Source organism: Oncorhynchus gorbuscha, linkage group LG07 (genome assembly GCF_021184085.1).
Source record: "Oncorhynchus gorbuscha isolate QuinsamMale2020 ecotype Even-year linkage group LG07, OgorEven_v1.0, whole genome shotgun sequence".
Taxonomy (NCBI): domain Eukaryota; kingdom Metazoa; phylum Chordata; class Actinopteri; order Salmoniformes; family Salmonidae; genus Oncorhynchus; species Oncorhynchus gorbuscha.
In genome coordinates, this window is record NC_060179.1 from 59,355,790 (window position 1) to 59,382,884 (window position 27,095).

Below are 27,095 nucleotides of genomic sequence, written 5' to 3' on the forward strand. Positions count from 1 at the left end.
CTGGCCACCATGCCACTTGATCCCAGAATAAGCCCCATAATGAGAGATGACAGAGAACTAATCAGGGGGGTGGCTTACTTTTCCATGCCCAAAACAACGGGAAGGATATGAGGGGCGACCCAAATGATCTCAATAAAAGCCGCCCCCAGTGAGTCCCTTTGATTACTGAGGGATCCGTCTGAGGGAGAACTCTGGTGAGTAATATTAAAACCTCTCCTATACAGGTTTGTGCACTACTGACTGTCTACGCTAAAGCTTTTTCATCAACAAAAGGTTCCATTATGATGTTTTCAAATGCAAAAATGAATTAAAAAATAATGGTTCCTCAGGTGAGTGAAACAAAACCGCAACCTTTTCTCAGTGAGTCTGGATTTGGGTAAGGTTGAAGACGCGTTATTTTACCGTCCTCTCTCAGCTGGCCCTTTTAATTGATTCCTGTCACTGGATGTCTCTCCATCAGAGAAAGTGATTTTTTTAAAACTTATTTTGAAACTCTGCTTTCTCTTCACAGTAAAAGCCCAGCCATGAGTACGGACGCAGAGATGGCCATTTTCTGCGAGGCAGCCATATACCTCCGGAAACCGGAGAGAGAGAGGATTGCTGCTCAGAACATCCCATTTGACGCCAAGACAGCCTGCTATGTGACCGACAGCAAAGAGCTGTACCTCAAAGGCAACATCCAGAAGAGAGACGGTGCCAAAATCACTGTAAAGATTACTGGTGGACAAGTGAGTGTTTGACTCCACAACTAATTCATATAGACAGTATTACTACACTGAGTATACCAAACATTAGGAACACCTTCGTAATATTGAGTTGCAACCCCCCCCCCCCTTTGCCCTCAGAACAGCAATAGTTCGTTGCGCATGGACTCTACAAGGTGTTTAAAGCGTTCCACAGGGATGCTGGCCCATTTTGACTGTAATGTTTCTAACAGTTGTGTCAAGTTAGCTGGATGTCCTTTGTGTGTCGGACCATGCTTTATACACACAGGGAACTGTTGAGTGTGGAAGAACCCAGCAACGTTGCAGTTATTGACACAAACCAGTGAGCCTGGCACCTACTAACATACCCCGATCAAAGGCACTTAAATCTTTTGTCTTGCCCACTCACCTTCTGAACGGCACACGTACACAATCCACGTCTCAACTGTTTCAAGGCTTAAAAATCTTTCTTTAACCCGTCTCCTCCTCTTCATCTACACTGATTGAAGTGGATTTAAGTGTCATCAATAAGGGATCATATCTTTCACCTGGATTCACCTGGCCAGTCTTTATCACAGAAAGAGCAGGTGTTAATGTTTTGCATACTCAGTGTACATTGTAATAATAACTAATACAATATGTTAGTAATTAACAGAAGTAGTACTACATGTTAATAACTCTCATGTCTAACTTTCCAAGGGTGTAACAGTGACGGAGGATGATGTGTATCCAATGAATCCTCCTAAATTTGATAAGATTGAGGACATGGCCATGATGACCCACCTCAACGAGGCCACTGTGCTGTATAACCTCAAAGAGCGTTACGCAGCATGGATGATCTATGTGAGTCTAGACTGCTTGACATTACGTACTGTCAGTGGTGGAAAAAGTACTCAATTGTCATACAGTACTTGAGTAAATGTAAAGATACCTTAATATAAAAATGACTCAAGTAAAAGTAAAAGTCACCCAGTAAAATACTATTTGAGTAAAAGTCTAAAAGTATTTGGTTTTAAATATACTTAAGTATCAAAAGTAAAAGTATAAATCCTCTCAAATTCCTTATATTAAGCAAACCAGAAAGCAGAATTATTATATATTTTTACATTTACAGATAGCCAGGGGCCCATTCAAACACTCAGACATCATTTACAAATGAAGCATTTGTGCTTAGTGAGTCCGCCAGATCAGGCAGTAGGGATGACCAGGGGCGTTCCCGTGATAAGTGCGTGAGTTGGACCATTTTCCTGTCAAAATGTAACGAGTACTTTTGGGTGTCAGGGAAAATGTATGGAGTAAAAAGTACATTTTCTGTAGGCACGTAGTGAAGTAAAAGTTGGCTAAAGTAAAGGTACACCAAAAAACAACTTAAGTTGTACTTTAAATTATTTTTATTTTAAGTACTTTAGACCACTGTGTAGTATATACAATTATTTATCATTCACTCCAATACAATATCAATGAGATAAGCCTAAAGTAATGGTTACTAAACTGTTTCAGACCTACTCCGGGCTGTTCTGTGTTACTGTGAACCCCTATAAGTGGTTACCAGTCTACAACCAGGAGGTGGTAGTGGCCTATAGAGGGAAGAAACGCATGGAAGCCCCGCCTCATATCTTCTCTGTCTCTGACAACGCATATCAGTTCATGCACACTGGTAAGGTTGATATTTGGCTGTAATGGAAAACCTTATTTAGCAGAATTACCTGATTTATGTCAATATATCCCCCTCATTAAGCCCTCTCATCAAAATATTTTTATTCACAGACCGAGAGAACCAGTCTGTCCTTATCACGTAAGTTGCATTCTATATTAACAAACCGTCATATTTCTGTACCACTTATCTTACCTATCGTATTCTTTTCCCAACCTTGTTTATTTATCTGAACTCAGTGGAGAATCTGGTGCAGGGAAGACTGTGAACACTAAGCGTGTCATCCAGTACTTTGCGACAATCGCAGTGTCTGGGAAGAAAGAATCTACCAGTGGCAAAATGCAGGTGAGGCCCTGTGATACCAGGCTGATGCCAGCTGACAAAAACCTAGTTCAAATGTATGTAATAGTCATTTTAACAAGTAAATATCAGATAAATAGTGGTTTGTGAAGTAAAGTGTAAGCAATTATTCTACAGGGCTCGCTGGAGGATCAAATCATTGCAGCCAACCCCCTGCTAGAGGCCTATGGGAATGCCAAAACTGTGAGGAATGACAACTCCTCACGATTTGTAAGTTGAACCTATTACCGTTAACTTTAATATACTTCTTAAGACGTGTTACAGTTCAAACCAGGAATCCTAAATTATTATTTTCCAAACAGGGTAAATTCATCAGGATTCATTTTGGAACCACTGGAAAGCTAGCATCAGCTGATATTGAGACATGTGAGTCTATGCTGTATGTTTCTGTGCATGGTCTAGACTAGAGGTTATGGAAGGCATTGACACTCTTGACTCTTTCCCCAGACTTGCTGGAAAAGTCCAGAGTGACATTCCAGCTTGCTGATGAGAGAAGTTATCACATCTTCTATCAAGTAATGACCAACCACAAGCCAGAGCTGATAGGTAAGGATCACATGACTAATGGTCTTGCCAATGGTCCATCCTGACATTAAAGCTGAGTATTGAATTTTAAATCACTAATGACTATATTCATCTCCACAGAGATGCTGCTCATCACAACCAACCCATATGATTTCCCCATGATCAGTCAGGGGCAGATCACTGTGACCAGCATCGTAGACAAAGATGAACTGGTCGCCACCGATGTAGGTCTTCTTGATTTGACAAATAACTTGACAAATTATGTTTGCACATTTACCGTAATGCGATTAGCATAATACAACATCATGTGGAATCTACTTATAGTATATACTTGGTTTCCTACTCTTCTATTAACATTGAATTTACTTATCTGATTGATTTGGCTACTAGACTGCTATTGATATCTTGGGCTTCACGCTGGATGAAAAGATGGGCATCTTCAAGCTGACAGGTGCTGTGATGCATCATGGGAACATGAAGTTCAAGCAGAAGCAGAGGGAGGAGCAAGCAGAGCCAGACGGCACTGAGGGTAAACATGGGTTTTGAATATGTATACATAATATGAACATACTGTATATATACTTACTCTGAAAAGTACAACATGTGACTCATCTCAGTGATGGTCAACTTTAAGTAATAGAGATGTTAAAATTATTCTACGGCTCCTGTCTTCGTTTTAGTGGCTGACAAAATTGCCTACCTCCTGGGCCTGAATTCTGCAGATCTGCTAAAAGCTCTCTGCTACCCCAGAGTGAAGGTTGGAAATGAATATGTCACCAAGGGACAGACAGCCCAGCAGGTGAAAAATCATATCTATTCAATATTACCAATACATGTACATCAATCAGTCCATTATGATTATTCCAATTCTGTTGTATTATTGTTTAACTTTTAGGTCCATAATTCAGTTATGGCCCTGGCTAAATCCATCTACGAGAAGATGTTCTTGTGGATGGTTATCCGCATTAACCAGATGTTGGACACCAAGCAGCCAAGGCAGTTCTTCATTGGTGTCCTGGACATCGCTGGGTTTGAGATCTTTGACGTAAGTATTGAATGTCCTCAGCACAGTACTTAATCGAATGATACAGTCTCTGTAACATTGAAACACAGTATGCCAATCAAATATTTTCTACAGTACAACAGTCTGGAGCAGCTGTGTATCAACTTCACCAACGAAAAACTGCAACAGTTTTTCAATCACCACATGTTTGTGCTGGAACAAGAGGAGTACAAGAAAGAGGGAATTGAGTGGGAGTTCATAGACTTTGGAATGGACTTGGCTGCCTGCATTGAGCTCATTGAGAAGGTACGTGTAAATGGGAAGGCTTCATGTCAGATGAGAAGAATTTACACTACTGTTGTATCTCGTATCAACCTCTTTTCAACTTCATCCCACTACAGCCAATGGGCATCTTTTCCATCCTCGAAGAGGAGTGCATGTTCCCCAAGGCTTCAGACACCACCTTCAAGAGCAAGCTGTACGACCAGCATCTGGGAAAGACTGGCTGCTTTCAGAAGCCCAAGCCTGCCAAAGGCAAGGCCGAGGCCCACTTCTCCCTGATGCACTATGCCGGAACTGTCGACTACAACATCTGTGGATGGCTGGACAAGAACAAGGACCCGCTGAACGAGTCTGTGGTCCAGCTGTATCAGAAGTCTGTCGTTAAACTGCTGTCTCTCTTATATGCAAGCTTTACACAAGCCGATGGTATGGGATCTATAACTTTACCTCTAAAAACATGGTCTTGTATACACAACATGGTGTTATAGATATTCACACAACTCCTGCTTGTTTCATTGACAGATCTTAGCAAGAAAGGTGCCAAGAAGAAAGGTGGCTCCTTCCAAACAGTGTCTGCCTTGTTTAGGGTAGGCCGGATGCATCAAGTAGTGAAAATAACGACTACAAATGAGGTATTGAGACTCAAACGTTCCACTCATTTACGTTACTATCATCCCACAGGAGAACTTGGGCAAGCTGATGACAAACCTCAGATGCACTCATCCTCACTTTGTGCGCTGCTTGATTCCCAACGAGTCAAAGACTCCAGGTAGCACGAAAGCATTGGTTACTGAGTGTATGTACGAGATGGAGTGAGCTCCAAAAGTAATGGGACAGCGGGTTGTTGTTTTGTTTTATTGTCAAATGTATTGTAAAACACTTCTACAAGGATGTGGATGCTACCAGGACTACGGATCATCCTGAATGAATTGCGAATAATGATGAGTGAGAAAGTTACCGACGCACAAATATCTTTGCATGCTGGAAATATGGGACCAAATACTAAACTTTGGACCACTTTAATCCACATAAGTGAATTTCTCCCAATGCTTTTGGTCCCCTAGAATGGGGGGACTATGTAAAACTAAAGTTAGAATTTCTAAACGGTTCATCCGATATGGATGAAAATACCATAAAATGAAAGCTAACAGTCAGCACGTTAACCTCATAGTCATTTCAAATCCAAATTGCTGGAGTACAGAGCCAAAACAACAAAAAATGGGTAACAGTCCCAATACTTTTGGAGCTCACTATGGCAGTGAACAACCATTCTCTTCAGATAAAATGCAGCCAAAATCTTGTACATCTTAGGTCTCATGGAGAATGCCTTGGTGATCCACCAGTTGAGGTGTAATGGTGTGTTAGAAGGTATCAGAATCTGCAGAAAAGGTTTCCCAAGCAGAATCCTGTATGGTGATTTCAAGCAAAGGTATACTATCATTCCATGGTAGTTCACCAAAAATGCTATGCATTTAAATCCTTTGAAAAAAATACAACATACCTAAAATATATATCTTTCATGTTTGGAACAGGTACAAAGTATTGAATGCCAGTGTTATCCCCGATGGCCAGTTCATTGACAACAAGAAAGCTTCAGAGAGGCTCTTGGGATCAATTGATGTGGACCACACTCAGTACAAATTTGGGCACACCAAGGTAAGAGGAGCCCAATTTTGTTCACAATCACAAGCCACAAAGTTAACATTGGCAGTCAATCTAAATCCTATTCTACGGCCCAACTATGTATTTTTGTCTCTCAGGTGTTTTTTAAGGCTGGGCTGCTGGGAACTCTGGAGGAGATGAGGGATGAGAAGCTGGTAGCGTTGGTTATAATGACTCAAGCGCTCTGCAGAGGCTTCGTCATGAGGAAGGAGTTCAAAAAGATGATGGAGCGAAGGTAAGAATGTTCAATTGCCTCAGTAGGACTGATCTGCTTGACTAATTATCTGTGAAGCTATAATATTTCATTTTTCTGACCATGGAGATTGATGTAATAACCACTTATTCGTCACACAGAGAATCTATCTTCATCGTCCAGTACAACATCCGCTCCTTCATGAACGTGAAACACTGGCCATGGATGAAGCTGTACTTCAAGATCAAGCCCCTGCTGAAAAGTGCTGAGACAGAGAAGGAAATGGCCACCATGAAGGAAGAGTTTGCCAAGTGCAAGGAGAACCTGGCCAAGGCTGAAGCCAAGAAGAAGGAACTAGAGGAGAAAATGGTCTCCCTTCTACAGGAAAATAACGATCTTCAGTTACAAGTAGCTTCGGTATGTTATTCACCAGTTAGGCCCCAAAACATTTACAACAAAGCTTTATTGACATTGTAAAATAAATAAAAGCATGTCAAAAATATAAAAGGTTAAACACCAACGGTATTCACTAAGTTGAGGGGTTATATTTAGGATAATGTTTTACAGCTTTGCCATTCTAGTTTTCATTTTTAAAACATCTTATTTTCTAATTGTATATATTTGACATGTTGTGAAAATGAGCTATAATCCTTTAAAGTTTCCAATATTATGGTAGTTTACTGGTAAATTGTGAAGTTACCGGTAACAAATAAATACAATATTTGATTTAAACATGTTTAGAAAATAATTCTGTAGGAAAGTGAGAACCTTTCAGATGCGGAGGAGAGATGTGAGAGTCTCGTCAAGAACAAGATCCAGCTGGAGGTCAAAGCTAAAGAGCTGAGTGAGAGGCTGGAGGATGAGGAGGAGATCAACGCTGAGCTGACCGCCAAGAAGAGGAGGCTGGAGGACGAGTGTTCTGAGTTAAAGAAGGACATTGATGATCTGGAGCTCACCCTGGTTAAAGTGGAGAAAGAGAAACATGCTACTGAAAACAAGGTTAAAGACACTTCCCCGGCATAAAGTCTACATTGAAGCTTTTTATTTGATCAGTTTGAGAACGGTTCACTTTTGTGTTTGTATGAACAGGTGAAAAACTTGACTGAAGAAGTGTCAACACTGGATGAAACCATTGTTAAATTATCCAAGGAGAAGAAAGCCCTCCAAGAAGCACACCAGCAAGTCTTACATGATCTCCAGGCAGAGGAAGAGAAAGTCAACACTCTGACCAAAGCCAAGGCTATGCTGGAACAGCAAGTGGACGACGTGAGTTTGACAAGTCCAGTACATCATAGGCCTATGGTATGTCATGACGTCCTAACCTTGGTATATTCTTACAATGATCCCATGTGATGTTACAGGTAGAGGGCTCTCTTGAACAAGAGAAGAAACATTCCATGGACCTTGAGAGATCCAGGAAGAAGATTGAGGGAGATTTACATTTACATTTTACATTTAAGTCATTTAGCAGACGCTCTTATCCAGAGCGACTTACAAATTGGTGCGGTGCATTCACCTTATGACATCCAGTGGAACAGCCACTTTACAATAGTGCATCTAAATATTTTAAGGGGGGGTGAGAAGGATTACTTTATCCTATCCTAAGTATTCCTTAAAGAGGTGGGGTTTCAGGTGTCTCCGGAAGGTGGTGATTGACTCCGCTGTCCTGGCGTCGTGAGGGAGTTTGTTCCACCATTGGGGAGCCAGAGCAGCGAACAGTTTTGACTGGGCTGAGCGGGAACTGTACTTCCTCAGTGGTAGGGAGACGAGCAGGCCAGAGGTGGATGAACGCAGTGCCCTTATTTGGGTGTAGGGCCTGATCAGAGCCTGGAGGTACTGAGGTGCCGTTCCCCTCACAGCTCCGTAGGCAAGCACCATGGTCTTGTAGCGGATGCGAGCTTCAACTGGAAGCCAGTGGAGAGAGCGGAGAGCGGGGTGACGTGAGAGAACTTGGGAAGGTTGAACACTAGACGGGCTGCGGCGTTCTGGATGAGTTGTAGGGGTTTAATGGCACAGGCAGGGAGCCCAGCCAACAGCGAGTTGCAGTAATCCAGACGGGAGATGACAAGTGCCTGGATTAGGACCTGCGCCGCTTCCTGTGTGAGGCAGGGTCGTACTCTGCGGATGTTGTAGAGCATGAACCTACAGGAACGGGCCACCGCCTTGATGTTAGTTGAGAACGACAGGGTGTTGTCCAGGATCACGCCAAGGTTCTTAGCGCTCTGGGAGGAGGACACAATGGAGTTGTCAACCGTGATGGCGAGATCATGGAACGGGCAGTCCTTCCCCGGGAGGAAGAGCAGCTCCGTCTTGCCGAAGTTCAGCTTGAGATGGTGATCCATCATCCACACTGATATGTCTGCCAGACATGCAGAGATGCGATTCGCCACCTGGTCATCAGAAGGGGGAAAGGAGAAGATTAATTGTGTGTCGTCTGCATAGCAATGATAGGAGAGACCATGTGAGGTTATGACAGAGCCAAGTGACTTGGTGTATAGCGAGAATAGGAGAGGTCCTAGAACAGAGCCCTGGGGGACACCAGTGGTGAGAGCGCGTGGTGAGGAGACAGATTCTCGCCACGCCACCTGGTAGGAGCGACCTGTCAGGTAGGACGCAATCCAAGCGTGGGCCGCGCCAGAGATGCCCAACTCGGAGAGGGTGGAGAGGAGGATCTGATGGTTCACAGTATCGAAGGCAGCCGATAGGTCTAGAAGGATGAGAGCAGAGGAGAGAGAGTTAGCTTTAGCGGTGCGGAGCGCCTACGTGATACAGAGAAGAGCAGTCTCAGTTGAATGACTAGTCTTGAAACCTGACTGATTTGGATCAAGAAGGTCATTCTGAGAGAGATAGCGGGAGAGCTGACCAAGGACGGCACGTTCAAGAGTTTTGGAGAGAAAAGAAAGAAGGGATACTGGTCTGTAGTTGTTAACATCGGAGGGATCGAGTGTAGGTTTTTTCAGAAGGGGTGCAACTCTCGCTCTCTTGAAGACGGAAGGGACGTAGCCAGCGGTCAGGGATAAGTTGATGAGCGAGGTGAGGTAAGGGAGAAGGTCTCCGGAAATGGTCTGGAGAAGAGAGGAGGGGATAGGGTCGAGCGGGCAGGTTGTTGGGCGGCCGGCCGTCACAAGACGCGAGATTTCATCTGGAGAGAGAGGGGAGAAAGAGGTCAGAGCACAGGGTAGGGCAGTGTGAGCAGAACCAGCAGTGTCGTTTGACTTAGCAAACGAGGATCGGATGTCGTCGACCTTCTTTTCAAAATGGTTGACGAAGTCATCTGCAGAGAGGGAGGAGGGGGGGGAGGGGGAGGAGGATTCAGGAGGGAGGAGAAGGTGGCAAAGAGCTTCCTAGGGTTAGAGGCAGATGCTTGAAATTTAGAGTGGTAGAAAGTGGTTTTAGCAGCAGAGACAGAGGAGGAAAATGTAGAGAGGAGGAGCGAAAGGATGCCAGGTCCGCAGGGAGGCGAGTTTTCCTCCATTTCCGCTCGGCTAATCTAATATCTAATAACATCTAATATCCCTAGTTGCATAGTGAAGTTATTAATTACTTTGGATGGTGTATCAATACACCCAGTCACTACAAAGATACAGGCATCCATTAACTAAGTTGTCGGAGAGGAAGGAAACCAATCAGGGATTTCACCATGAGGTCAATGGTGACTTTTCAACATCACTGAATACCACTTTTCAAGCAAGGTTGTGGCAGCATCATGTTATGGGAATGCTTGTCATCAGCAAGGACTAGGGAGTTTTGGGGGATAAAAAGAAAACAGAGAGCTAAGCGCAAGCAAGTCCTAGTGGAAAACCTGGTTCAGTCTGCTTTTCAACAGACAAAGGGAGAAGAATTCATCTTTCAACAGAATAATAATCTAAGGCCGAAAATATACTTGAGTTGCTTACCAAGACGCAATTGAATGTTCCTGAATGGCCTTGTTAATTTTGACTTAAACTGTCTGGAAAATCTATGGCAAGACTTGAAATTGGCTGTCTAGAAATGTTCAAACAACTTGACAGAGCTTGAAGAATTTTAAAAATAACAAAATGTGCAAATATTGTACAATCCAGGTGTGAAAAGCTTTTAGAGACTTACCCAGAAAGACTCTTGAGATATTTCTGTATTGAAATTTAAATACATTTGCAAGATTTCCCAAAAACATGTTTTCACTTTGTCAATATGGGCTACTGTGTATAGATGGGTAAGAATGTGTTACATTTAATCCATTTTGAATTCAGGCTGTAACAAAATATGGAATAAGTCAAGGGGTATGAAGACTTTCTGAAGGCACTGTAGGTTAAGTCATGAAGAATCTTAGTGCAAAAAAACACAAAAACGATGTCACTACATGTAAATTGATAATGCCCTTCTTAATTGACTCTAAAGGGATATATAACATTTGAAATGACCAGGAGTGCCACCCAACCCACAAAACAGACAGACTGACTTTAAAACATGCCCAGGAATCCATAATGGATCTGGAGAATGAAAAACAGCAAATGGATGAAAAGCAGAAGAAGTACGATGAAATACTTCTTACATACTGTACACATTCTACTGGATCAGGTTCTATCCACATTTTAACAACTTTCAATGAATATTTAACTTATAGGAAAGACTTTGAAATCTGTCATCTTGCTGGGAAAATGGAGGATGAGCAAGCCCTTGGTGCCCAGTTGCAGAAGAAACTAAAGGAACATCAGGTATCAAATTGCAACAAATGTTTCAAGCAATGATGTTGATATGTGGTGCAACTGCCAACAATGCATCCAATGTTTTTTTTAAATCAACTGTTTTGTTTTTTCCAGGCCCGTATTGAGGAGCTGGAAGAGGAGATTGAGGCGGAACGTGCTGCCAGGGCTAAGGTGGAGAAACAGAGGTCTGATCTCGCCAGGGAACTTGAGGAGATCAGCGAGAGGCTTGAAGAAGCTGGTGGAGCCACCACTGCTCAGAGTGAGGTGAACAAGAAGCGAGAGGCCGAGTTTCAGAAACTGAGACGAGACCTGGAGGAGTCAACTCTGCACCATGAGGCTACTTCTGCTGCCCTGCGTAAGAAACACGCAGAAAATATGGCCGAGATGCGAGAGCACATCGACAACCTGCAGCGAGTCAAGCAGAAGCTGGAGAAGGAGAAGGGAGAATACAAAATGGAGATCAGTGACCTGGTCAGCAACATGGAGTCGGTGTCCAAATTGAAGGTAAGTTGACAAGTTAACATGATTTATTGCACATTTTCAAACCTATACATGTGGTTATGAAGAATGTTTTGTTCTGCCAGAGTAACCTGGAGAAAATGTGCCGAAGTCTTGAAGATCAAATCAGCGAGCTAAAGGCCAAAAGAGACGAAAGTCAGCGAAAATTCACTGACATCACCGTTCAAAAAGCAAGATTCCAAACAGAGAATGGCGAGCTTTATCCTCAGCTGGAGGAGAGAGAATCACTGGTATCCCAGCTGACCAGAAGCAAACAGGCTTTGACTTCGCAGGTGGATGAACTGAAGAGGCTGGCTGAAGAGGAGCTTAAGGTACAGAAACACGACTGATTCAAATGTCCGCATCACATCAAATAAACATTAAAACACACACTAAACGTTTCCCTTACTGGGTGTGTTTGCAGGTCAAAAATGCCCTAGCCCATGTCCTCCAATCGTCCCGCCATGACTGTGACCTGCTGAGGGAGCAGGTCGAGGAGGAGCAGGAGGCCAAGGCAGAGTTGCAGCGCGGCATGTCCAAGGCCAATGGAGAGGTGGCTCAGTGGAGAACCAAATACGAGTCTGATGCCATCCAGAGAACAGAAGAGCTGGAGGAGGCCAAGTATGATTAGTCAGACCTGTAGATATACAGAGTTAGGGTCTCACGCTGACACCAAACATTCAATTGCAAAGATATTCTGATTTGCATACAGTGTTTAAAAAAAACAACTGTTGATGACAATTTAGAGACCATTCTATTTCTTAATATATAGCAGCATTTGCTGAAATCTCTATATCTATGTCTCTCTATAACTTTTAATGTATCTATTAGGAAGAAGCTTGCCCTGCGTCTTCAGGATGCTGAAGAGACAATTGAGGCTGTGAACGCTAAGTGTTCCTCTCTGGAGAAGAGCAAGCAGAGGCTGCAGGGAGAGGTGGAGGACCTGGTGATTGATCAGGAGAAAAGTCATGCCTGGGCTGCTAACCTGGACAAAAGGCAAAAGAACTTTGACAAGGTATTACATTACTTGGAGAGGACTCAAATCATTTTAAGTTGAGGTCTATTTCTTGGTAACACATTTTTTTGTCTCCTCAGGTTTTGACTGAATGGAAGCAGAAGAATGAGGAGAGTCAGGCTGAGCTGGAAGGTTCCCAGAAAGGGTCTCGTGCTATGAGCACTGAGCTCTTCAAAATTAAGAATTCTTACGAGGAATGTCTGGATCAGCTGGGGACCATGAAAAGAGAGAACAAGACGCTGCAGCGTATGGCTGAGACTGTGGTTTTGGCATTCTTAAGACTTTAACAAGTATCCTATAGTCAAAGGCAACTGATACAATTATAGACCAAATCTCTGTTTTTCTAATTGATCACCAGAGGAGGTCACAGCCCTGAGTGATCAGCTTGGTGAGACTGGGAAGAGCATCCATGAAGTGGAGAGGGCCAAGAAGATTATAGAGACTGAGAATGCAGAGATCCAGACAGCTCTTGAGGAAGCAGAGGTACTATGTTTCAACAATACTGTAGATGAGTAAAGTTGGTGTGGTTCAGTTCTGCGCATGAAAACTGGTAGGTTGTACTCTTTATAGTTACATGTACACTTCAATGCAAGTGTTCTTCAATCATCACCTGTATCTCCCTCAGGCCTCTCTGGAGTATGAGGAGTCCAAGATCCTACGTGTGCACCTGGAGCTGGCCCAGGTCAAAGGCGAAGTGGGCAGGAAGCTAGCGGAGAAGGACGAGGAGATGGATAAGCTAAAATGCAACAGCCAGAGGTTGATCGAGTCCATGCAGAGCACTCTGGAAGCTGAGGTCAGGGGCAGAAATGATGTTCTCAGGTTCAAACGCAAAATGGAGGCTGATCTTAACGAGATGGAGGTCCAGCTGAGTCATGTCAACCGGCAGTCTGCTGAGGCCCAGAAACAGCTGAGGAATGTCCAGGGACAACTTAAGGTGAGGGTCACTTTTACTGCAAACAGCCATGTGTTGAATTTTGGAGCAGGGTAATGTGTGGCATCATAACAGAACAGGGTAGTAGCACTATCCACCAACTTCACTGAATTGGTGTTAGAAGAAGGATCCACAACTCTACTTCCTTGCTGCACTTCAGTTGCAGCTTCATAAAACTAATCAAGACATGGTTGTGACTGGTTTTCCAGGATGCCCAGCTGCACCTGGATGAGGCTCTGCGTAGCCAGGAGGACCTGAGGGACCAGGCAGCCATTGTAGAGCGCAGGAGCTCCCTGATGCAGGCCGAAGTGGAGGAGCTGCGGGCTGCCCTGGAGCAGACGGAGAGGAGCCGCAAGATGGCCGAGCAGGAACTGACTGACGCCTGTGAGAGAGTGGGGCTGCTGCATTCCCAGGTTAGTGTCAGTGGCTTACTTACATCATATTTATAAGGAAATATAATCGTGTAAATTACAGTTGAGGCCTGATCTACTCTCACCGGTCAAGTCAGGAAGAACTTCTCAAGTTTAAGAACTTCTGTTTCAGAACATCAACCTGATGAGCACCAAAAAGAAGCTGGATGCTGACCTCACCCAACTCCAGGCTGAGGTTGAGGATGCTGTCCAGGAGGCCAGGAATGCAGAGGAGAAAGCCAAGAAGGCAATCACGGAAGTGAGTGACAACCATAGGTTTCACTGAGTACACTGTCATAGACATCCCTCTTTCAATCCTGTTTGTCCTTGTTCTCTGTGTGCCAATGCAGGCAGCCATGATGGCTGAGGAGCTGAAGAAGGAACAGGACACCAGCGCTCACCTGGAGAGGATGAGGAAAAACCTGGAGGTCACAGTCAAGGACCTGCAGGTCCGTCTGGACGAGGCTGAGAACTTGGCCATGAAGGGAGGCAAGAAGCAGCTCCAGAAACTGGAGACCAGGGTGAGTCAATAACAGCTATTCTCTTTTGATATGCAAATGCATAGCTCTCAAATGGATGATATCCAGAGGATTAGCCGACTGAGTACGAGCGGTAGGAAAATCTCTAGGCTATAATGACTCTGCATCTGAATTTCAAATAGATTTTTCAAAAGAAGTGCACATTAATTAAACAAATATATTTGAAAGAGTGACATTCCAACCTTTGACCCTCTGGGTTGCAGGTGCGAGAGTTGGAGGGAGAACTGGAGACTGAGCAGAGGATGGGAGTTGATGCCATCAAAGGAGTCAGGAAATATGAGAGGAGAGTCAAGGAACTCTCCTACCAGGTAGATGATTACCATATTGCATTTATATTACCACTACTACAGTAGGTTAATGATAATGATGGTTATGATGATGACAATGATGTGGGGTAGGTGGATGACGACAAAATGGTAATAATAACAATATTTTCCAGGCAGAGGAGGACAAGAAGAATGTCTTCAGACTCCAGGACCTGGTGAACAAGCTGCAGCTGAAAGTAAAGGCATACAAACGCCAGGCTGAGGAAGCTGTAAGAAAAACTTCCATTTGTCATCTATACCCCAATTCAAAATGGCTGCTTATTTATTTGATTATGACGTTAACCTTGATGCTGAATTTCTCCACAGGACGAGCAGGCTAACACCCACCTGAATAAGTTCAGGAAAGTGCAACATGAACTGGAGGAGGCATCCGAGAGGGCTGATCTCGCTGACTCCCAGGTCAACAAGATGAGAGCCAAGAGCAGAGACATGGGCTCGACGGTTTGTTTGAAATGATACCTTTACAGATAAAGTTGTTTAGTAATGCCACTGTATTCATAGGTAGTGAATGATATCAAACCTTTCTTTCTCCAAACAGAGCAAAGAATAGTGAAGAGAAGATATGACTCAGAAGACTCCTAAAATAGGAGTTTTGAATGACTTATGTACTACGCATGCTTGGCTCACTGTATGTGCTGCATTATGAAACTCACATAATATGGGTTTTGTGTGTGATATAAGCTCCTTGGAAAGAATAATGCATTTCTACCTGAAGTATTCTGGCGCCGCCTTGTGGTTAACACCCGGTTGTATTTGTTTTATCTTGCCTCCACTGTTTTACTTCAAGATTGCGACACTAAGATTACTTTCAACCTGATAAATATGGCTATACTGTGTGTTACAAAGAGCATAGGCTCGCCTACCATGATTGTGAGATCTGCACTACGTTTAATTGCAAAATAAATTGTGGCACACATTTCAAAAGTATGACTACGTAGCTGCATTCATTGGACGTGCATATCATTGATCCGTGGAGCTCCGTTTCTACAGTTCACGTTATGGCGAAGTCACATTATTTTCCACGGTCGCCTTGTCAAACCTTCATAAACAATCGCGTCTTGGAGAAGTGATTCAATTGACAAAGTACATTACATTTCAATAGGCCCAGCCTTGGTGAAAGTTGCTAATTGATTACTAATCCCCACAACATAACTCATGTGCGACAAAAAAAAACGGAACCGAGTACCGAGTTATCTCATAGAAAGGCGCAATCGGAATTGAAGGAGCACAGACTTGACTGTGGTCTTTGCGAAAGGGAGTTCACACAAACGGAGAAGCGCCCATATACACACGCTCAGAACGCATCTGCGCTGAGTTCAGGATTTTACAGGATCCTTTTGACAAGGGATACCTTTTCATTCACTCAGAAAGTACTTTAACCAGATTCGCAACATGTTGGATTGTTGTCATTGATGCGCTAACTAATCAACATTACAAGTGTGACAAGAAAGAGCCAAGTGAATCTCGAGGAAGGGGATCAGTCTGTGTGAATCTATTCGCGGACCCGACGTTTTACCGGAGAAGATAACGATGTCTGGATCTTACTGCAAAAGTTTATACTCCTTCAGCGGGGATCAACATCAGCAGGGTTTGACTTTTGAAGTTGGAGAAATCATAAAGATAGTTCAGCCGTTGCCTGGCGGCTGGTGGGAAGGAGAGCTGGATGGAGTCAGGGGATGGTTCCCAGCAAGTTATGTTCAGGTCTTAGAGGTAAGTCTGAATGTCCAATTTCAGATCAATAAATGTTGCAATGCCAATGGTGAAACAAATGGCAACAAAATAAACACTTTTTTCCCCTCTTCCTTTGAGTTTGGGGTGGCGTGTATACTCAGTAAGACCTAATGAGGTAGTAAGAGTTTCTTATGATGCTTACTATATTGCCCAATGAAACAACGTCATCATAAAGAGTCAATATGTCTTCACACTTAAATAAGACAGATATTTTGACATTGTGGTAAATACATATGTCCACTCTCATATCCACATAACTCCACATTCATATCCCATGGCTGGTGTCTAACAGATGTGGCGAATTTTGTTTCAGAAGAGATTAGGGTTTTAAAACCGTTTTCCCCACTTGTGTTCGATCAGCTTGAGCGCTAGCCTCCCCACCCCTGTCCACTCTTCTGAGGCCTCCACCACATTTCCTCATTCCTGACACATTCCATTGGAATTCTCAGGTCTCCTGCCTGTGTCTGTCTGCATGAGTGCACGGGGCAGATTACTGAGGGAACACACTGCTCTGTCACAGCAAGGTCACAAGTACGCACAAACACACGCTTGTGCGGTATGCAGGTGAACACACGGTTCACAGGAGGACTGGGAAATCCTTAAGCGAAGACTGTCTTGAATTGAGGTTTTTAGCCAAGAGTGACAAGAGAACACACAGCTAATTACATGTTTTATCAACAATTGGCAAAAGGAAATGGACACCCAGCAAATGTTCACACTCGTGGACACAGTAAATCACTGGATCAGAAATGAGATGGGCAGATGGGAGTAGATCTGTAGAATGTGGGCTGGTCAGGCTGGCCGAGGCAGCTGGTCCTCAACACACCTCAATCGGTCATTCAACATACCAGCTTGATGGAGTTGTGTAGCGCTTGAAGGGGAACTGCCAAATCACCAGTGACCCTGGGGTTCCAGAGCATGTGTACATCCACCGTTTACCATAACGGGTCAGATCTCTTGATAGAGGTTGTACATGTACACACAGGGAGGTTTGGAATCTGGTACTTGGTACAGTAGTGTACATTTCTATTTTTACAGATAAGGAGAAGTGGGAAGCAGCTCTGACATGACCTGATACTGGGTGTGTAACAGGTGGAGGTTGCATTGAAGGACATGACTTGAATAGTTAGTTGCATTGGCTCAGGTTTAGGATGTGTGTTGCACCATCAACATTTAATTTGAAACACTGACGTAGAAACAGGAAGTTCTTCCAAATGAGTTACCAAATGATTGCTACTAATGCTGACTTTGCTCTTGCATATAGATCTGAATGGAAAAAACCCCACTATGAACTTCCTTATTCTGGTCAACCAATCAAACTAGCCAGGCATTTTCAGGAACGTCCTGTTGATCCCTTCCATTTGTTCTACATTTGAATTCAAACAAGGGGGAAACACACCAAGAAACAGCCATATATATCATCAATTCAGACCAGGGTGTTTTCAACGCCGGAATCAGGGGAATGTGTGTGTTCACTGCTGGCGTAGTTTACAGTGCGGCGCTTTGATCTCTGTCTGAGACACGCTCCATTGTCATCTTCAGCAGACGAGGCTTTGTTCTCCAAACAGTCTATTCTTCTTTTTTTTCTTCTTCTTCAAACTTTTGATGAATCATTCAACAGAGAACCTGTCATCAGGCCTGTGCTCGCCTTGACAGACCCTCAGATCCACACAGTCCCCAGGAACCTCCTTGTATGGATAGATGCTGCCTTCATTTGAACAAACAAATACAACACAGAAGGCATTCAGTTCATATTTTTATGATGAGATGTTTATAACTTTATTGTTTTAATAACTTTAACTTGTCGACTTTATCTTTGTGTTATTGTCATGGAATCTGGAGAATGTGTCATATAATTGGGCCCTGCCGGCTACTTTCAGATGAGAAGTAGTTTCAGGGGATGGTTATAATAAGCTATACATTTCCTGTTACTATAGCAGTGATCCCAGGCTGAGGGATGACAGCTGCGTTTGATTTGAGGAGCTGTTTCCTGTACTTCTCTTGTGTATTTTCCAAGCTCACTGATTGGCCAAGAGAAAGAGGTAATGTCATTTCTGATGTTATGAGATGTTTAGGACAGGGTGGTTAAAGAGGGGTTCCACCTCTAACATCAGTAAAGTGCTGAAATTTGTATTTTTCTATATCAGTATGAGTCTACCCGTTGTCTATATGGTTTTATATACAGTTAATTAATTAGATGTTAATGATGTTAATTAGCCTATCAGAAGCTTCTAAAGCCATGACGTCCTTTTCTGGAATTTTCCAAGCTGTTTAAAGGCACAGTCAACTTAGTGTATGTAAACTTCTGACCCACTGGAATTGTGATACATTTAATTATAAGTGAAATAATCTGTCTGTAAACAATTGTTGGAAAAATGACTTGTGTCATGCAGAAAGTAGATGTCCTAACCGACTTGGCAAAACTACAGTTTGTTAACAAAATATTTGTGGAGTGGTTGAAAAAATAGTTTTAATGGCTCCAACCTAAGTTTATGTAAACTTCTGACTTTCAACTGTACCGGTATGACTCTGGTGGCCATGACAACCTAACTGATGAACAGAAGTGGAACAGTGCACGGTGAATCATGGATCATGCCATTGAGTCATCAAGTCAAGTGATTGCCGATTAGTGCCAAACTAATTGAGGTGGAGCTTGATGAGGTAGAGATGAGGGAAAAAAGGACAAAGGAAATGAAAGCTGTAGAATCTAGATGAATGGACCAATTAGACACACCATTGATGACAGATTTCACCCAATGGAAATGGCTCTCCGGGGAACAAAGAATTTGATTGGTTCGAAGAATGAGTGAATGAAAAATTAACATTTTGGTGTATAATAGTTAGCTACATATACAGCCGTTTACCATGTTGGTGAGTTGGCAATGAACAACTATTACCAGAATATTTTATTTTTTTGCTCATTCCCTATACTTATGTATTTTAGCTAGCCTCTGTTCCAATCAAACAGATTAGACTATAGGTTATAGTGTAACTTACTGGGATTTTGTGGTGTCTATGTTATTGTTATATGATTATTCCAATAGTTGCTATGGAATGGCATCCTGCATTCATCTCTCCTTAGTGGCCCACTCTCACAAACACTCTCGCTCTAATCTCCAACCCAAAGACAGTCTAGTGTGATTATCAGCACTGGCATGACTGAGGGAGCTGGCATGGTGAGGCAATGAGGCCTGCTATATTCTGTGCTGTGTGGGCATGGAGACCACAGTTCTGGTCTAGATGACAGCTGGGCAGGGTCAGCGTTACTGGGGCACCACTCCCATAAGTAATCAGGACGCCCCCGTTACTCCTGAAATATTAATGTGGGTAGTGGATGGATGTGTAACCCTAACTCTGCAGATGGGGAAAAAACAAAAGTCTGTTGTTCTGGACAAGGCAGTTAATCCACGGTTCCTAGGCCGTCATTGTAAATAAGAATTTGTTCTTAACTGACTTGCCTAGTTAAGTAAAACCCTCTCTCATTACTGCCTTTAAAGCCTTCCCTCAGTGGGTTAGTCAGCTGTGTTATGAAACTGTATCTGTGGTTGTAACTGGTCTAGTGTAGTGTTAGGACTCTGGGCTCCGCACACAGGGGATAGGTAGATGGTCATTTAGACTGGCATAATTCCCCTGTAGAGGAATGTGAGGGTCAGGGAGCTGCTGAGACCTACTGCCCCCATACACACCACACTGCCAGGTGTTTCCCTGCCTGGAACATGGGAAAACTCTCCAACCCTCTAACCACCACTCCTAGTGCTGACGTCATACCTGTGGCAAACACTTTTCACTAAAGTGTATATAATCTGTATTTATCCAGTGTCATACCGTAGTTACTCTGACTACTTTGAATAGCAACCAGACTGTTTGTTTACTCCACTGTACACGGTAGCTGCAGATGAGGGTTTTCCTTGTTTTATAAAGGAAATTACTTTCTCGGTTCTATGTTTGATATCTCTATAGGTTTGCAGTTTGTTATCTCCTACCTGGGATACTATTCAAGTAGAACGATTAAGTGTCTGTATTTCTTTGTTTGCTTTGTCAAATTAGTGAATACAAGATATGATCTTCCACTGTACAGCATGACCTTAGCAGTCAGTAGAGTCATTCCACATGCTGCACTAACTCAATTGTCTCACGTCACTTCTACAATGTTATCAGTTAAATTTGTAAGGCTAGAGAAGGAGACCTGAGGAGGGGATAGAGAGACTTACAAGGCATGGTACAGGTCTTGTGCAATCCACATAAACTGGTATGGGCAGAGGAAGCACAAAACGGGCTTTGTTGCACGTAGGGAGCACCCTAGCATTCACCACACACTGTCTGCTATTGTCTGCATCCTTATGTCTCAGCCTGTGTTTCTCTCTCATTGTGACTGAATGTGTGTCTAGTTTCTCTGTGTGTGTGTGCGCATCTGGGAATGTGGCTTCAGGCTCTCACAATAGCCCTAAACCAAAACAACATCTTCCAAATAAAGACGTCTGCTACTGCCCCCATACTCTACAGCCCGAAGCAGAGCTCTCTCTCGCTCTCCATCTCCCCTCCCTCTCTCATTTCACTGTTAGTCTTTCCACTGTACACTTGCATCTGCTAGACAGAGTCTTAAGGTAGTAATGACTGTGTGTGTGTGAGATGTTTCTCTTTGACTGTATTCCTCACACCCCGAGAGAGAGGCCAGGGCCCCCTAGCCGCCAGCCACTGGCTGAGTGATCTCACAGGGTTGAGAACTCTCTCCTCTTCTCCTTCGCAGCCTCAGAAGTCTTGGGCAACAGCAGTTAGCTGGCTGCTCCACTCTCCATTGGGAGCCATTGTTAAACGGATGACGATAGATTGTGAAGAGCTCATATTTGCTGAGTCATAACCATGTGTGTGTGTGTGTACCAGAGCCTTTTATCTACATTTTGAGGGGGAAATGTCCCCCGACAGCATCCATATTTCGTATTGGCTTATAGTATAGCTTTTGCATGGGCTGAAAGTACACATCAACATTCACCAGTCCTTCATCATTGTAATTATTGGTGGTGACCTAATGAAGGCAAGTGACTCCGGGAATATAAATATGATGGTGCTGATAAGAGTACAGTAAAGGTATTTATGAGTGAATAATAGGAAACAGACACTTCCACCATCAGTCACACCTCTGTTCCTCTGACAGGGCATCTGCTGACTGGACAGGATAGGGTGGGATACAGAGATCACAGTGGAAGAGAGTGAGAGGGAGGGAGGGATGGAGAGGCAAAGTAAATAGAGACCGTGTGTACCTTGCTACTATTTTTGCCATCCCTCATGACTAGGAGGTACCGTGTGTGTGTGTGTGTGTGTGTGTGTGTGTGTGTGTGTGTGTGTGTGTGTGTGTGTGTGTGTGTGTGTGTGTGTGTGTGTGTGCCGGCCCCTGTTTGGCTATATGCTGGCATGTAAATATATGCACATTGTTGGGTTTGTGGCTTGTGGTCACATCATATCTCTGTACAGCCAAAGGCTACTTCAGATGCTTTGAGGATGTACAACATTTGGCAGTATTGGAAAACTCCAAACATTTCTCATTCTCAAGAATCATCACCAGCATTGTTTGCGACCTCAATGTTTGTGTATAGTGAACAACATATACTTATTTAAACCACAGTTGAAAGAACTGTTACAGTTGGTTGGCCCTGGTGTACTGGGAACTTTATGTTCTCTGTAATGGCCTGTTGTCCTTGGTTCATGATACTGTTCTGGCGTGTTGTGCTATACCTGGTCGTGTACAGGACACTGCCATCCCTGGCTCAACTGGAACCGAACCGCTGGTTTCACATACAGACCCTGACCCTCATACCCCCATCTTCCTACATCCAGATGTTTGACTAGAGGTCACTGGAGGACAGGCTGAACAACAGACACACACACACACAGTGGAGGCTGCTGAGGGGAGGACGGCTCATGGTAATGGCTGGAACGGTCCGAGTGGAATGGCATCAAACACCAGGAAACCATGTGTTTGACACATTTGATACCATTCCGCTCCAGCCATTACCATGAGCCCGTCCTCCCCAGTTAAGGTGCCACCAACCTCCTGTGGCGCGCACACACACACACTGAGCTCACACCACCGCATGTCAGGAGTCTGAGTAATTCAGGCATGAGTAAGGGCAGCTAAGCTTTGGACAAGGACCTGACTGGTAATCCTCTGTTGAAACTCTGGGAGGCCACTAATACAGAGGCTGCACATGTCTCCTCTCAGACCATGAGTGGGCGACCTCCATTTCACAAACCTGCTGACCGTTCAGTATCTGCTCAGTGAATCACCTACTTATGTTGTCAAACACGAATAAACTGATGTCAAAACCCAGATGGAAGAAGTTGAAGAGAAACTCATGAATCTAATTCGAAGACAGAAGCCCACTCTTGTTGGTCTTGTTCTAAATGAGATTTAAATGACTTGCTGCAATTTCATTTTTGAATACTTTTTTTTTTCAACTTCAATATTAGAATCGTTTCAATTGATCAAGCCAGTGGTTTTACATCTTTAAATTAGATTCATTTGTACATGATGTAAAAAATAATTGCTATAGGGTGGTCTGAAACCCAATCTAATGTTTACACTATTACTGGTGAGGCTGGGGGGGATTAGCCTTAGTACTTCTGTACTTCCATAACCCAGTTTTCTCTCTTCTTGACATTACTTTAACAAAATCATGGTTAACAAATAGTGATTTATTTTACGCAGAGGTTCAGTCGAGATATTTATTTATACAAAACTTTTTAAGAGCTTTATATCAAATGTCTCTGTGTCCATCCTAAATGTATAATTGAATTGGATGGATCCAAGAGCTCATATTCCCTGTTGGAAGCTCAACCGCTTTCAGCAAACTAAACTTTGACTGTGGAGTGAAAAATCCTTTTAATGTTTGTTCTCAACATAGCACTCTCTCTCTCTTCCTGGGGTCTTAGCTAGCCTATTACAACTCAGGTGAAAGGGTAACTGCATAGTTTAATGCCGCTTCATACTCTCACTGACCTCCTCCACAGGCCCAGGGTATTTACAGCCATTTTTCCGACGGGAATTTGACAAATGATTCCTGGTTTTCCAGGCGGGGAGCCAGTGGCACTGAAATGGAAAGCTATGAGCTATTTAGTTTTTCCATAGTAAGAGATGCTGTTTGTGTTTTTGGGTGTGGGAAACATGGCTGTAAAACCATCACAGGGATGTGACTGTCATGCCATACATACCATGGACCACTCTGCTCTTATAATAAGCATGTTTGTTTGTACTCGTAGCCCTACTGGGACTAGTCACCGTTAACTTAGGTTGGGTGACTTGATTTGGTTATTTCAGCAAAGATGAATCAATGGCATTGGCTTGGGTTGAAGTGATCCTCAGCTTGAGCTTACGGTAACTCTCTTTATGACTTGGGGGACTTTACTAGGTTTATGGAATAAGCACTGTGTCAAAATAAAAATTAGAATGGAATAGATACTGTATTCGAAACATGATGGAGGCCATGATTGTTGTGGTTCTACAGAACACCGACAGCCAGCCATTCATAGTGACGACCATGATTGTTGTGGTTCTACAGAACACCGACAGCCAGCCATTCACAGTCACGACCATGATTGTTGTGGTTCTACAGAACACCGACAGCCAGCCATTCACAGTCACGACCATGATTGTTGTTGCTCTCCAGACAACCATAGCTGAAACCATATGTTCTTAGCCAGGGGCTGTTCTGGCATCCTGTGAATGCAGAGCCACAGGCAGTCTGGGGTTGTCGAGGTTAACCATCTGGCATGGTGCATTATTTAATGTTGCATATGCCGGGACAAGCTGGCTTCATGTGCTGTCAAAGTTCCTAGTTCCCAGCACACATAGGTGCTCATTCCCTCACTCACTGTGCCTAATTGTGGCCTAAATTCGAACTCCCCATTGAAATCAATGCATGGCTCATATGAAAGTAAATTCAAGATGCGACCTCTCCCAATGTTGTGAAGCGGGGTCATTATTAAAAGGTTGAGCCCAGTTCACAGAGCCCATATACTCTTTGAACGGTGATTTACTGACTGACAGACAAATTCACTCAGTGACTGTGTTCAAAGACAGCCAATGAGATATTGCCGTCTAGAAAACAGACCACGTCAATGGGGTGAACCAATGATGTCCTCTTTTCTTGAAATCGGTGTCCTGACTGAGTACAGCCCACTCCCATCTGTCTTCCTCAGTGTTATCTGCAGAGCAGGAGAAAAACGCTTGTGTCACCTTACTGATAAGACCAAGACGTGACCCAACACTGTGTTACACATTCCCCAGCTAATGTGGGGTTTCACCATGTCAGTAGACTGTGTGTGTGTTTCAGACGTATGGAAGCAGACAAGAAGGCAGACTAAGAGGAAGTGATCAGACACTCAGTTGGTGTCTCGGGTTTCTACAGGAAATGAGCTTTCGGTGATGGTCACTTTCACTCACTATGATCCCTTATAGTACCTCTCTTTTATTTGTTTGTTTTCTCCTCACATGAAATGGTGATTGGACCCTTGTTGTTTGGGTTTAGAAACACTAGACACTGAAAATGGTGCTTTTGGTTTACTCCTCCTTTGTTCATGCATCTTGGTTGCTCTTTTATGACATTCTGACCACTACTCCCATCAGGACAGCATGCTCACTTACACTCATACATCCATCGAATTGTTTTTTTCCTTTTCTGTTTCAAAATATTATTACGCCTCCATTTCTTAATAAATGACTATCCAAGGTTAGTTAAGTAAATACATTTCCGAAGGGCGGATGTGGACATATAACACAGTGACCATCAAAGGAAGTGCAATGCTGTCATGTTCTGTGTAATTACATGGGAGTCATAAGTCACCCAGGGTTGACGTTGCTTCATACTCTCCATCCGTGTGGGACCAGCAGCAAACCTCTTCTCTCATCCTCTTCTCTTTTCCTGGAAAGTGTTGAATGGAATGGGTTAATTCTGAGAGGGACAGAAAAGGAACACTCTGTCTCGAGGGCCAGTTTCTGCCTTGAATTATAGAAATGACTTCTGCAAGTTGGTGATGTCATCGTTGAAGACATTCATTAATGTCAGACCCTGTTCCTCCCGGATCATTTTAGCATTCTAGAATGCTGACTCGTATTCCTTTCAAAGATAAAAATGACTAGTTCACTATTAAATCAGAAACAATTGTGTACAGGTTGTGTCTGATTTGTAATGATGATGCATGCATGCATGTTAGCGCTGAAAATATGTGCCATAGCACCTTTCCAGCATTCCAAGTTGGTGGAATTATGACTAGTCAAATATGTATGACTCAAGCTGCTTGCATTGCTTGTTACTAGACTGTAGTTTAGTGGTCAGGAGGGGTGTGGAGGCTTTTGCTCCAGCCCATCACCAACCAACAAGCCAGACTAAGCAAAGCATGATCTTGATGATGAGCTGAAGAAAGGGATTAGATGTATTTAATATATAAATATAAATATATATGCCATTTAGCAGACGCTTTTATCCAAAGCGACTTACAGTCATGTGTGCATACATTCTACGTATGGGTGGTCCCGGGGATCGAACCCACTACCCTGGCGTTACAAGCGCCATGCTCTACCAACTGAGCTACAGAAGGACCACCAAAGGTCATTAAGAATAACCGTAGTGGGACGTCTGTGAATGAGCTTATATGATGTTTGAATACTTCAGGGCAATTCCACGTTGATAGTTTCACGGAGTCTTTTTCACTTTAAAGGCACAGAACAGTCAAAAATGTGAGTTTCCTATGTTTTTAAACAGTGATTTTAAGAAAGTATTCATTCAAGGATTTTTCTATATTTTTACAATTTTCTACATTGTATAATAATAGTAAAGACATCAAAACTATGACATAACACATATAGAATCATGTAGTAACCAAAAAAGTGTATATACAGTGCCTTGCGAAAGTATTCGGCCCCCTGAACTTTGCAACCTTTTGCCACATTTCAGGCTTCAAACATAAAGATATAAAACTGTATTTTTTTGTGAAGAATCAACAACAAGTGGGACACAATCATGAAGTGGAATGACATTTATTGGATATTTCAAACTTTTTTAACAAATCAAAAACTGAAAAATTGGGCATTTCAAATTCTTGAAATGTTCGAAATTAACTAACCTACATGTCTTAAAGTAATGATGGACTGTCGTTTCTCTTTGCTTATTTGAGCTGTTCGTGCCATAATATGAACTTGGTCTTTTACCAAATAGGGCTATCTTCTGTGTCTACCTTGTCACAATCTTGTCACAACACAACTGATTGGCTCAAACGCATTAAGAAGGAAAGAAATTCGACAAATTAACTTTTAACAAGGCACACCTGTTAATTGAAAAGCATTCCAGGTGACCACCTCATAAAGCTTGGTGAGAGAATGCCAAGATTGTGCAAAGCTGTCAAGGCGAAGGGTGGCTACTTTGATGGATCTCAAATATAAAAATAAAAATCCATATGTTATTTCATAGTTTTGATATCTTCATTATTATTCTACAGTGTAGAAAATAGTCAATTTAAAGAAACCCTGGAATGAGTAGGTGTGTCCAAACTACTGACTGGTACTGTATGTATTAGAGGTCGACTGA

At 43.1% G+C, this 27,095-nt stretch overlaps 2 protein-coding genes across 2 annotated transcripts in view; both read left to right on the plus strand.

The window, feature by feature from the left end:
• The first annotated feature begins 179 nt into the window (after positions 1-179).
• On the plus strand, positions 180-15,702 carry LOC124040118 (myosin heavy chain, fast skeletal muscle-like). Its single transcript, XM_046356978.1, has 40 exons — positions 180-194; positions 512-728; positions 1,404-1,547; positions 2,205-2,361; positions 2,472-2,499; positions 2,598-2,703; positions 2,836-2,928; positions 3,021-3,084; positions 3,166-3,264; positions 3,364-3,467; positions 3,634-3,772; positions 3,924-4,042; positions 4,139-4,288; positions 4,382-4,552; positions 4,648-4,954; positions 5,051-5,115; positions 5,210-5,297; positions 5,840-5,957; positions 6,061-6,184; positions 6,289-6,425; positions 6,545-6,800; positions 7,140-7,382; positions 7,473-7,649; positions 7,745-7,818; positions 10,822-10,893; positions 10,987-11,077; positions 11,183-11,572; positions 11,653-11,898; positions 11,991-12,187; positions 12,398-12,581; positions 12,662-12,827; positions 12,940-13,064; positions 13,207-13,515; positions 13,722-13,925; positions 14,056-14,181; positions 14,273-14,443; positions 14,665-14,769; positions 14,901-14,996; positions 15,094-15,228; positions 15,326-15,702. Exons 2-40 carry the CDS (start codon positions 525-527, stop codon positions 15,335-15,337), a joined length of 5,796 nt encoding a protein of 1,931 aa, XP_046212934.1. The 5' UTR covers positions 180-194; positions 512-524; the 3' UTR covers positions 15,338-15,702.
• Positions 15,703-16,061: 359 nt separating this feature from the next.
• gas7b (growth arrest-specific 7b) overlaps positions 16,062-27,095 on the plus strand; it is a 52,829-nt gene continuing 41,795 nt past the window's right edge. The window contains exon 1 of the mRNA XM_046356979.1: positions 16,062-16,497. Within this exon, the coding sequence (XP_046212935.1) occupies positions 16,318-16,497 (180 nt within the window). The 5' untranslated portion in view covers positions 16,062-16,317. The remainder of the gene's footprint in view (positions 16,498-27,095) is intronic.